Raw genomic sequence first — 12,532 nt, forward strand, 5'->3', positions numbered from 1 at the left:
AAATCCTAAATAAGGATTCCATAGAGCATTTCCTGATTCTATGCCAGCCGGCTGTGGAAGATGTATGATGAATTAACTAATTGATTAAAAGGATTCCATAGAGGTTTGACATTTAATGTGTCTGCCACAGGTGAAGGCTTATGAGTGGGTGCAAAACAAAAAGTTATTGAAAGGTTGTAGGATTCCTTAAATTCTTGTAAGGACACATTTAGAGGGACCACAGATACCAGCTTTGTTGTGTTTTGTGCAGAGCTCTCAAAACCAGATGGTATTTTTGTCCAGTAAAACTTTATTTCTACAGCACTTTCCACACAACTTGTGCAATGCAAAATGCTTTACAGGATAAAACAGAACTCACAAAACCAGATGGTATTTTTGTCCATGCAGGGTCATGGGGGTCTGCTGGAGCCTATCCCAGCTATTTTCAGGCGAAAGGTTGCCAGTCAATCGCAGGGCCACATATAAACAGACAACCAGACACAGACACACTCACACCTACAGGCAATTTAGAATGATCAATTTACCTAGCATGCATGTTTTTGGAGCGTGCATGTTCTGTGGGAGGAAACCGGAGTACCCGGAGGAAACCCACGCAAGCACGGGGAGAACATGCAAACTCCACACAGAAAGACCCTGCTGGGCCTGGGAGTCGAACCGGGAACCTTCTTGCTGTGAGGCAACAGTGCTAACCACCAAGCCACCGTGCTGCCCTAGGGCATTGTATTTTTGTATTTGCATGTGCATTTGTATTTTTGTCCAGTAAAACTTTATTTCTACAGCACTTTCCACACAACTTGTGCAATGCAAAATGCTTTACAGGATAAAACAAAAGCAACACAAATATATTTAAAAAAATCCCTTATTATACCATCAAAACACGTGAATAAATAGATGAATGGAGGAACCACTGAAGATGGTCAAATAAGTATATATAACACAAAGCAAGCATGTTCATACCAAATGTAGGATATTAATAAATATATAAAGATTCTGATGAATAAGTCATTTGAAAAATAAAAAACTCAGTTAAATAATAAAAACACTCATTTACATGAGCTAAATCAAAACGTTGGGTTTGCCATTTTTTTATTATAATAAAACTCAAGATCATTCTGGAAAAACTTCATTTCTAATACATAAAAACAGCTATTGCAATAAGACATGGCTTTGAAATTAGATGCATAATTATATAGTTCATATATAAGTTATCACAAAATGGTAACATGTAGGCCCCTGATTCTGAAGTTTTGGGGTACAGTGGGGCAAAAAGGTATTTAGTCTGCCACCAATTGTACAAGTTCTCCCAATTAAAAAGATGGGAGGCCTGTAATTTTCATCATAGGTAACTTCAACTATGAGAGACAGAAAGGGGGGAAAGAATCCAGGAAATCACACTGTAGGATTTTTACTGAATTAATTGGTAAATTCCTGGGTAAAATAAGTATTTGGTCACCTACAAACAAGCAAGATTTCTGGCTTTCACAGACCTGTAACCTCTTCTTTTAAAATTTAGAGGCTCGTCTGTCCTCCACTCGTTACCTGTATTAATGGCACCTGTTTTAACCAGAGGTGTCAAAAGTATTCACATTCATTACTCAGGTAGAAGTATAGATACTAGAGTTTAAAAATACTGCTGTAGAAGTTGAAGTATCAACAAGTTTTTTACTCAAGTCAAAGTATAAAAGTACTGGTTTCAAAACTACTTAAAGTATAAAAATAAAAGTATGGAAGGGGGAAAAAGCCATTAAGGACAAAAGCCATTGAAAATGAATGCATCTTAGTATAATGCAAATATATTAAAGAACCATATATGTGTACTATTGAGCATTAACCTGTGTTTCAGAGAGCAGCAGATATGATGACTAGTTGCCTATAAGTATTGTAATGGTGCAAAAAGTCAAACTTCAGAGGCATGTTATCATTTATCATAACCTTTATTGGAATGTACATCCAAGTTTAGTTGCAGGAATCTGAGGGAACGGATGTAAGAACAAAACTGGACACGAACATCTGAAACAACCACAACCAAATTCACTCTATCCGGATGGAGCAATTTAACTGGATAGTTTTTTTTAAAGGCCGAAATGAAATAGAGTAACAAGGCTGTTTTTAAAATGTAAGGAGTAAAAAGTACAGATAATTGCATGAAATATAGTCTTAATATTATGAGAATAAAGTCGTAATATTACGAGAATAAAGTCGTAATATTACGAGAATAAAGTCGTAATATTACGAGAATAAAGTCGTAATATTACGAGAATAAAGTTGTAAAATTACAAGATTAAAGTCATATTGTTGCGAGAATTAAGTCGTAATATTACGACTTTATTCTCGTAATTTTACGAATTTATTCTCGTGATTTTACGACTTTATTCTCGTAATTTCCCATTTTTTTTGTCTTAGTTTGGCCCGTAGGTTTTAACTGGTTATCAGTATAAAAAACACCTGTCCACAACCTCAAACAGTCACACTCCAAACTCCACTATGGCCAAGAAATAAAACTAAAATTTTCATTTGACATTGGCGCCCTCTACTGGACGTGTGTTGTAATGGCGCTGGTGTAAATCCTAAAGCCCTGAGCTGATCCAGGATCAGCGCCCCGGAGGACATATGTTTCGTGGTCTCCTCTGATTGGTCCAGGCCGCCCGCCCCGCTGGCCAATCAGAGGCAGACATCTGTTCGCTGGAGCCACTCTGAAATATTCCCCTTTCTTCCTTCTCCACAATCTATCTGCTTCCGCGCCCGGCGACGTTACAGTAAAGCCCTGCGAAAATAGGTCTGAAATGGGAAAAATGCAGATCTTGGGCGTAGTTGCTGTAATATTAGCAGTTTACAGCGTGCATGCAAAGATTTACTTTCGGGAGGAGTTTCTGGACGGCGGTAAGTGACATTTACTTGTCTTTTGGTCAAAATGATCATCTGCTAAAAGCTCGCTGGAGTCATTTTTGAGTGTCTGTTTCAGTGGAAAATAGCTTTTTTATTTAATTCTTTGATTGTGCAACTAAAATTGATTTCAAGCAGACTTGTTTCACGTAAAACTTCAATGTTCTTCCTTGTTTTGTGTCCAGATGCATGGACGAGTCGCTGGGTGAACTCTAAACATAAATCTGACTATGGAGAGTGGAAACTGACGGCTGGAAACTTCTATGGAGACGCTGAGAAAGACAAGGGTAATCTTCCATACATTTATCCATTTTAATTCCAAGAATAATCAGCATTTGCTTAAAAAACAGCAGTTGGTTTCACTTTATAGTTATTTCAAAAAAGACACTATAGCACTTATATGCTCCAAGTGTGAATAATGAATGGTGAAAATGACACAAGTCCTTATTACATTATTATAAAGGGAAAGGGAAACTTAACAGATGCTATCAGCATTAATAATCTACTTCAGTAACGTGTTGAGCAGGTTCAACATTGGCCTTTGACATCTATACAGTAGGAATGGGCGGTATGGACTAAAAAATGTATCACGATAATTTCTGTCATTTATCCCGATAACGATAAAAATGACGATAAAAAAAATACCAATTCAACTCCACCTTTTTAACTATAAATCTATCACCACATTCAGTCTTTGGAGCCCCCAAAACACTGCTCTAAAAGAATACTAAATGCTACTAAACTTCTTTCTTTCTTTCTTTCTTTCTTTCGGGCTCATTTCTTTCGGGCTCATTTCTTTCTTTCTTTCGGGCTCATTTCTTTCTTTCTTTCTTTCTTTCTTTCTTTCTTTCTTTCTTTCTTTCTTTCTTTCTTTCTTTCTTTCTTTCTTTCAGGCTCCTTTCTTTCTTTCTTTCTTTCTTTCTTTCTTTCTTTCTTTCTTTCTTTCTTTCTTTCTTTCTTTCGGGCTCATTTCTTTCTTTCTTTCTTTCGGGCTCATTTCTTTCTTTCTTTCTTTCTTTCTTTCTTTCTTTCTTTCTTTCTTTCAGGCTCATTTCTTTCTTTCTTTCAGGCTCCTTTCTTTCTTTCTTTCTTTCTTTCTGGCTCATTTCTTTCTTTCTTTCTGGCTCATTTCTTTCTTTCTTTCTTTCTTTCTGGCTCATTTCTTTCTTTCTTTCTTTCTTTCTTTCTTTCTTTCAGGCTCCTTTCTTTCTTTCTTTCTTTCTGGCTCATTTCTTTCTTTCTTTCTTTCTTTCTTTCTTTCGGGCTCATTTCTTTCTTTCTTTCTTTCGGGCTCCTTTCTTTCTTTCTTTCTTTCTTTCTTTCAGGCTCATTTCTTTCTTTCTTTCAGGCTCCTTTCTTTCTTTCTTTCTTTCTTTCTGGCTCATTTCTTTCTTTCTTTCTGGCTCATTTCTTTCTTTCTTTCTGGCTCATTTCTTTCTTTCTTTCTGGCTCATTTCTTTCTTTCTTTCGGGCTCATTTCTTTCTTTCTTTCGGGCTCATTTCTTTCTTTCGGGCTCATTTCTTTCTTTCTTTCTTTCTTTCTTTCTTTCTTTCTTTCTTTCTTTCTTTCGGGCTCATTTCTTTCTTTCTTTTCTGGCTCCTTTTCTTTCTTTCTTTCTTTCTGGCTCATTTCTTTCTTTCTTTCGGGCTCATTTCTTTCTTTCTTTCTTTCAGGCTCATTTCTTTCTTTCTTTCTTTCAACCATAAATCATCTTTACACAAAAACGTCATCAACGGGAATTTATCGTTTTTACCGTGAGATGACAAATTCTTACCGTGGGGAATTTTTTTGACGGTTTATCGTGAATGGTAAAATATCACCCATTCCTACTATACAGTTAGTACATTTTTTAGTACACTGCAAATGCTGCACTGTTACACACATCTTTTTTGTTTTCTGAATTAAGAAATAATTTTAGACCTTCCTCTTTAGGTTTGCAGACAAGCCAAGATGCTCGTTTCTACGCCACTTCTTCCCGTTTTGAGCCCTTTAGCAACAAGGGCAAACCTTTGGTCATCCAGTTCTCAGTCAAGCACGAGCAGAAGATTGACTGTGGTGGCGGCTACGTGAAGGTCTTCCCTGGTGACCTGGATCAGACCGCCCTGCACGGCGACTCCTCATACCACATTATGTTCGGTAAGAAACTATTGTAATATGTGACATTAACTTGTTAGAATGAGCACTGCTGGTGTCTAATGATGAAATGATTTCACCCAGGCCCCGACATCTGCGGGTACAGCACCAAGAAAGTTCACGTCATCTTTAATTACAAGGGCAAGAATCACCTCATCAAGAAAGAGATTAAGTGCAAGGTAATTCTGTTGGTTTAAAATGTTTATTTTGAAGTGTGAAAACCCATTGCTTCGGTACATGAGCCTAAATCCAAATGCTTTCTCTTTCTCTCCTTCCAGGATGATGAACTTACCCACTTGTACACGCTGATCCTGAATCCAGATCAGACGTATGAGGTGAAAATTGACAACGAAAAGGTAGAGTCTGGCAGTTTGGAGGAGGATTGGGACTTCCTGCCTCCCAAACAAATTAAGGACCCCGAAGCCAAGAAACCAGAGGACTGGGATGACCGTCCTAAAATTGATGATGCTGATGACACAAAGCCTGAGGTACAAAAAAAAATACTTGTTTGTGGTTTTATGCTTTGGACTGGTTGAAAAGATGTTTGCAGCTACAAAGCATGTCAGTGGAAAAAAACATTTTGTTTGACTTTGCTATAACCCTGTTGTTTTTTTTTTAGGACTGGGACAAAGCTGAAAATATTCCAGATCCTGACGCTAAAAAGCCTGAGGACTGGGACGAGGACATGGACGGCGAGTGGGAGCCACCTATGATTCCCAACCCAGAATACAAAGTAGGCCACATCTGGATTGTCATAATATTCAATTGTTTACTACTTTTATTTTCCAATGCCTTTTTATTAAAAACAAAAACAAAAACAAAAACAGAAGAAAAAAAACCTAAAATGTGTGTATTACAGGGAGAATGGAAACCCAAACAGATTGATAATCCCAACTACAAAGGAACCTGGGTGCATCCTGAAATTGACAATCCTGAATACAGTGCTGATTCTGAAATCTACAAGTTTGACAACATTGGTGTGTTAGGTCTTGATCTTTGGCAGGTAAGAGACGGATCTCTTTTAAACGGCAATGTAACCTGTGACACTTGAACCACAGTGTAATATACTTTGTTTTTTTTCTCAGGTGAAATCCGGGACCATCTTTGACAACTTCGTTATCACGGATGATGTGAAAGAAGCAGAAGACGTTGGAACAGAGACATGGGGTGTGACAAAGGTATGCTGGGGCCTTTTTCTCTTTCTTTTTTTTTTCTTTTCTTTTCCCTAATTTCAAGTATTTTCTCATAATGGAAAAATGATGCTTGTGCGATGTAATTTGTGATTGTCTTTGCGCATAGGAGCCAGAAAAGAAAATGAAACAAGAGCAGGATGATTTGAAGCGGAAAGAGGAAGAAGAGAAAAACAAAGAACAAGAGACTGAAGCTGATGAGGAAGAGGCTGATGAGGATGATGATGACGACGATGATGAAGAGGAAGAAGACACAAAAGAGGAAGCACCCTCAGAAGATGATGATGAAGATGCAACACCTAAAGATGAGCTTTGAGGAATGTTTGCCAGGTTGTTTTTTTTGTTTGTTTGGTTGGTTGGTTTTTTTTCTCCAAATCTGTCATCTTTCTTTATTTTTTTTTCTTTATCTGGCCCTACCACAGAAAATTGTCCTGTAATTCCCAGGGGTATTGTGGCTGCTGTGCATCCTTTCCCTGAGACGTGGACACAACCAAACTTTGGGATCTGATGTAGAAAATGGGGACAAATGGATGTTAATAGACTTTGTCTTCTTCATTTTCTTAAAGTTGCTCTTGAATTGCTTGATAGCTTTTGTGTTTTTTCAAACAACAAAGTCCATTCCTCATTTTGTAATAACAGAAGAAGTTTGCACTGATGACACTGATCTAAACATCTCCCTTTATTGCAGATATCCTTGGGTGGTTGCTTGACTATATTATTTTGAAGATTCATGCAAAGATGGTTGAGATAATTTAGATTTTAATTTAACCTGATTTGTCAGAAATAAAACAGAATAGAGACAGATATTGAAGACAAATGTATTTTAATTTAATTTGGTTGTTTTTATGCCACTTTTTTTTTTTCTTCACACACCTATAAACAGTTGTTAAATGTAAATCATTCTACCCTGAGTAGATATTACTTTGATGTTCCCTAATGTTATGAGTTCAACATGTCTTCATGAGGATGCCATGGGATCTGCAATATAATCTGAATGTTTAGAGAAAATATGAGCCCCCGGTGTGACTAATGTAAGGGTTGCATTATTTTTACTGGACAGAATGTTATTGAAACCAAAGTTTTTATTAAAAGATTATCACCTTATTTTCTTGTCATAATTATTACAGTATAAGTGTGTGCATTGTATAGATATGAATTTCCTGATTCTATGTCAGCCGGCTGTGGAAGATGTATGATTAATTAACTAATTGATTGATTAAAAGGATTCCATAGAGGTTTGACATTTAATGTGCCTGCCACAGGTGAAGGCTTATGAGTGGGTGCAAAACAAAGTTATTGAAAGGTTGTAGGATTCCTTGAATTCTTGTAAGGACACATTTAGAGGGACCACAGATACCAGCTTTGTTGTGTTTTGTGCAGAGCTCTCAAAACCAGATGGTATTTTTGTCCAGTAATCAACACTTTATTTCTACAGCACTTTCCACACAACTTGTGCAATGCAAAAAGCTTTACAGGATAAAACAAAAGCAACACAAATATTTTAAAAAAAATCCCTTATTATACCACCAAAACACGTGAATAAATAAATGAACGGAGGAACCACTGAAGATGGTCAAATAAGTATATATAACACAAAGCAAGCAGGTTCATACCAAATGTAGGATATTAATAAATATATAAAGATTCTGATTTTGAAAAATAAAAAAACTTGGTTAAATAATAAAAACAAACACTCATTTAAAAGATAAATCAAAACATTTTTTATTATATAATAAATCTCAAGATCATTCTGTAAAAACTTCATTTCTAATAACAGCTATTGCAATAAGACATGGCTTTGAAATTAGATGCATAATTATATAGTTCATATATAAGTTATCACAAAATGGTAACATGAAGGCCCCCGATTCTGAAGTTTTGGGGTACAGTGGGGCAAAAAAGTACTTAGTCTGCCACCAATTGTACAAGTTCTCCCAATTAAAAAGATGAGAGGCCTGTCATTTTCATCATAGGTAACTTCAACTATGAGAGACAGAATGGGGGGAAAGAATCCAGGAAATCACACTGTAGGATTTTTACTGAATTAATTGGTAAATTCCTCAGTAAAATAAGTATTTGGTCTCCTACAAACAAGCAAGATTTCTGGCTTTCACAGACCTGTAACTTCTTCTTTAAGAGGCTCCTCTGTCCTCCACTCGTCACCTGTATTAATGGCACCTGTTTTAACTGGTTATCAGTATAAAACACACCTGTCCACAACCTCAAACAGTCACACTCCAAACTCCACTATGGCCAAGACCAAAGAGCTGTCAAAGGATGTGAGAAACAAAATTGTAGACCTGCACCAGGCTGGGAAGACTGAATCTGCAATAGGTAACCAGCTTGAAATCAACCGTGGGAGCAATTATTAGAAAATGGAAGACATACAACACACTGATAATCTCCCTCAATCTGGGGCATTTGGATGATGCAGAAGAGGATTGGGAGACTGTTATATGGTCAGATGAAACCAAAATTGAACTTTTTGGTAGAAACACAACTTGTCGTGTTTGGAGGAGAAAGAAAGCTGAGTTGCATTCAAAGAACAGCATACCTACTGTGAAGCATGGGGGTGGAAACATCATGCTTTGGGGATGTTTTTCTGCAAAGGGACCTGGACAACTGATCCGTGTAAGGGAGAGAATGAATGGGGCCATGTATTGTGAGATTTTGAGTGAAAACCTCCTTCCATCAGCAAGGGCATTGAAGATGAAACATGGCTGGGTCTTTCAGCATGACAATGATCCCAAACACACCACCCGGGCAACAAAGGAGAGGCTTCGTAGGAAACATTTCAAGGTCCTGGAGTGGCCTAGCCAGTCTCCAGATCTCAACCCAAAATCTTTGGAGGGAGTTGAAAGTCCGTGTTTGCCCAGCGACAGCCCCAAAACATCACTGCTCTAGGAGATCTGCATGGAGGAATGGGCCGAAATACCTGCAACAGTGTAGAAAACCTTGTGAAGACTTACAGAAAACATCTGACCTCTGTCATTGCCAACCAAGGGTATATGACACAAGTATGGAGATTAACTTTTGTTATTGACCAAATACTCATTTTCACTATAATTTGCAAATAAATTCTTTAAATAAAATTCTTTAAAAATCAGACAATGGGTCTGGATTTTTTTTTTTTTTTTTTTAAATTTTGTCTCTCATAGTTGAGATATACCTGTGATGAAAATTACAGGCCTCTTATCTTTTTAAGTGGGAGAACTTGCTCAACTGGTGTCAGTCTGACTAAATACTTTTTTGCCCGACTGTATTTGCCTTGGTTTTTGGTAAACGTAAAGTTTTTCTGTTTAAGTAATTTTACTCACTTTAGATTTAGATTTAGATTTATTTATTTAAAATGGGACAGTGCATATTAATGAACATTCACATGTAAATATGCCAGATTATAGCCTAAGGCTAATTTCCATCTGTAGTCCCCTGGCAGGTTGATGGTAACATGAACAGAAAAAACAAAGACAGAAACACATATTACCACAACACAACACGAAAATCAGTACAAGGAATAAGAAAAAACAAAGACAGAAACACATAATACCACAACACAACACGAAACTTAGTACAAAGAATAAAAACAGGAGACCAACGACCAGTGTGTAAACGAGTCTAAACAGTAGAGTACAGTTATAGTGGATATATGTTAAAGTGTTTATATTTTAAAGTGCTTAGTGCGAGGAGATAAATTATATTGCACGGGAACCAAAATGGAGTATACATATTGCACAAAACCCGTCGTTAATATAAAGTGCATAATCAAATTGCACATTGCTCTACCGTATCTCCACTAATTGTATTTAATATATACATATGTATATATACACATATATATACACACATACGCATGTACAGTACGTACACACACACATATACACACATATATATACATACACCTACACACACATATCCATACCCATGTCTACATACCCCAGACAAGCCCAATCTGAATTATGCATGATCACAGGTTTGGTTGCCTCTTAACCACATCTTCAAGTGTTTCTTAAATGTGGTGAAATTAGAGCACTCCCTTACCGAGGGTGGGATGCTATTCCAAAGTGCACACCCTTTATAAGATAGGGTATTTTGGGCAAAAGTTGTCCGCCTGAAACTTAGGTCACAATCCCCTCTATCAGTGGCTCTCGTCGCACGCAGAGTAGGGCCACGGGTAGATCTCTTTTTAATAAACATTTTCAGTGGCAGAGGAGCCAAACCATGTAATGTTTTATAGATAAGACCAGCAGATTTAAAATTTCTTAAGTTAGTAAAATTCAGAAAATTATATTTGTCTAGGATTCTACAATGGTGATAAGACAAGGGCTTCTTTAGCGTCCTCGTGAGGATGCTAAAGTGATATGAATATATATATATGAATAAGAAGTCATAATATAGATAATGAAGGTAACAGTAATAATAATAATAAAGATGAGTAATTAAATAAATAGAGAATAAAATAATTACATAAATAAAACAGGAGAATAAAACAGGAATGAGGAATAGAATCAGTTGCATAGAAAACAATAAGGAAAGGTCAAGACAGTTATAAATAAAATGTTAGAGGATACAGGGAAAAACTTTTCATAGTTGATTAAAAATATATTGCTTTTTTTGTTGTTTATCAAATAAAGAGATTTAATGAGAGAATTTAATTCTAGTAGAAAAGGGGTAAATTTAGGAGTAGCACCAGCACATTTTTGTTTGTGAATAAAGAATTTAGCGTGAATAATGATAAAATTATAGGTGTTCAAGAGCGGGAGTGATTATTAATATTATAGAAAATGGTCATTTTGAATGTCATGATGATGAAGTCAGTGAAATAGTAAAATGTATATGCACTCTTCCTTTAAAGAGGTGTTTTTTATCATCACTTGTGTTTTCATCAGCCCCCGTGTTAAAACAAAAAAACAATTTGTCTGGGAGTTGGTGTGGGAGTTGCCAGACTAGGAGAAGCAAAGGAGGTCAGATCAACAATGGGCCAGCAGCCTCCTCTGGGTCTGGTTGGGGTCCGAGTTGAGTTGAGTTATACTTTAATGTCCACTAGGGAAATTTGTTTTAGGCATCAAATACATGCATAGCGTATAAAAACACATACAATCAACACATACAGACAGCAATAGATATCAGACTCAATACCCAACACCACAATAAAATTAGTAAGAAACCAAGCAGCAGTGAATGAAATTGCACATACCCTAGGGAAAAATTGTATCTATCCCGGAACCTCATTTCATTACATTTCATTATTGGTACAGTATGAAAAAAAGCAGGAACAAAGAATAAAAACAAGCTTTTTCCTCATTCCCTCATTAGCAGCATGGTAGTAAAGATATAAAAACAAGGACTGACTACTACAGATCAGTCAGCAGCTTAGTTACAGCAGATCAAGTCTGCTCCTGTCCCCCACCTGTCCCGGTGGGGACACTGCCCTCTAGGGAGGACAGGTAGTTTATTTAATTAATAAGGACAGATGCGATCCCCCCCTGACTCTAAATCACAGGGGGGGGGAGATAGGGGGAAAAAATATGTATATATATATTTATTTATATATATATAAATAAATATATATAAAGCGATATAATTGTTTTTTTCCCCTCTTTATCGTATAATGTTCACAAAGTGTAATGTGATTCATGTCATGGGTAGTGTATTTTGAAGGATCAAATACTCAACATCCCATATCATCAATTTAGCGTGGCAATCAAACTTTTTTTTTTTAAATTTATTTATTTATTAACATACAGTGCAAACAACGACAAAAGACAACATCAGTTTGTGTGTGTGTGTGTGTGTGTGTGTGTGTGTGTGTGTGTGTGTGTGTGCGTGTGTGCATGTAAATAAGATGATGAAAGTAGATACATAAATTAAGAATATTAATTCGAGAGTAAATAAGTAAACAAATAAATAATTATCATATAGAGTGGTGTAGCACTATTATAATATAAATATAGCATAATAATATAGTAATATCCTAAATAACATAATAATTTTATAATATTATAACATATAACAAAATGATATCACCATACTATAATATATAACAATATAATAATACTATAGTTCAGGGGTGCAGATCCGATGTCAGGATTGGGGGGGACACCAACGTGATTTAAATTTAAAATTTTTTGCCAATATGCAACTCATACCATGCCATAAATTGGTAAAGGCTCGCCAAAAAATACTACACAGGGAATCATTTATTGTGCTTACCTTTCTTGTTTATTTATCCTAAACAGCCAACAGTGTGTGTCACTGCTTACTTAAGTGTTATATTCGTAAATCATAATTTTAAGGGTTTTGGGCATGTAGTGTCTACTCATCTCAA

The 12,532-nt window shown here is 36.3% G+C and overlaps 1 protein-coding gene across 1 annotated transcript; it reads left to right on the plus strand.

Annotated features, from left to right (window-relative positions):
- Positions 1 to 2,707: 2,707 nt before the first annotated feature.
- calr3b (calreticulin 3b) lies at positions 2,708 to 7,311 on the plus strand. Its single transcript, XM_061731711.1, has 9 exons — positions 2,708 to 2,880; positions 3,069 to 3,170; positions 4,817 to 5,020; positions 5,102 to 5,196; positions 5,296 to 5,505; positions 5,637 to 5,750; positions 5,877 to 6,020; positions 6,103 to 6,195; positions 6,317 to 7,311. The coding sequence occupies exons 1-9, from the start codon at positions 2,784 to 2,786 to the stop codon at positions 6,521 to 6,523; spliced, it is 1,266 nt and encodes a 421-aa protein (XP_061587695.1). The 5' UTR covers positions 2,708 to 2,783; the 3' UTR covers positions 6,524 to 7,311.
- Positions 7,312 to 12,532: the final 5,221 nt, after the last annotated feature.

This window comes from Cololabis saira, chromosome 10 (assembly GCF_033807715.1).
Source record: "Cololabis saira isolate AMF1-May2022 chromosome 10, fColSai1.1, whole genome shotgun sequence".
Classification (NCBI taxonomy): Eukaryota; Metazoa; Chordata; class Actinopteri; order Beloniformes; family Belonidae; genus Cololabis; species Cololabis saira.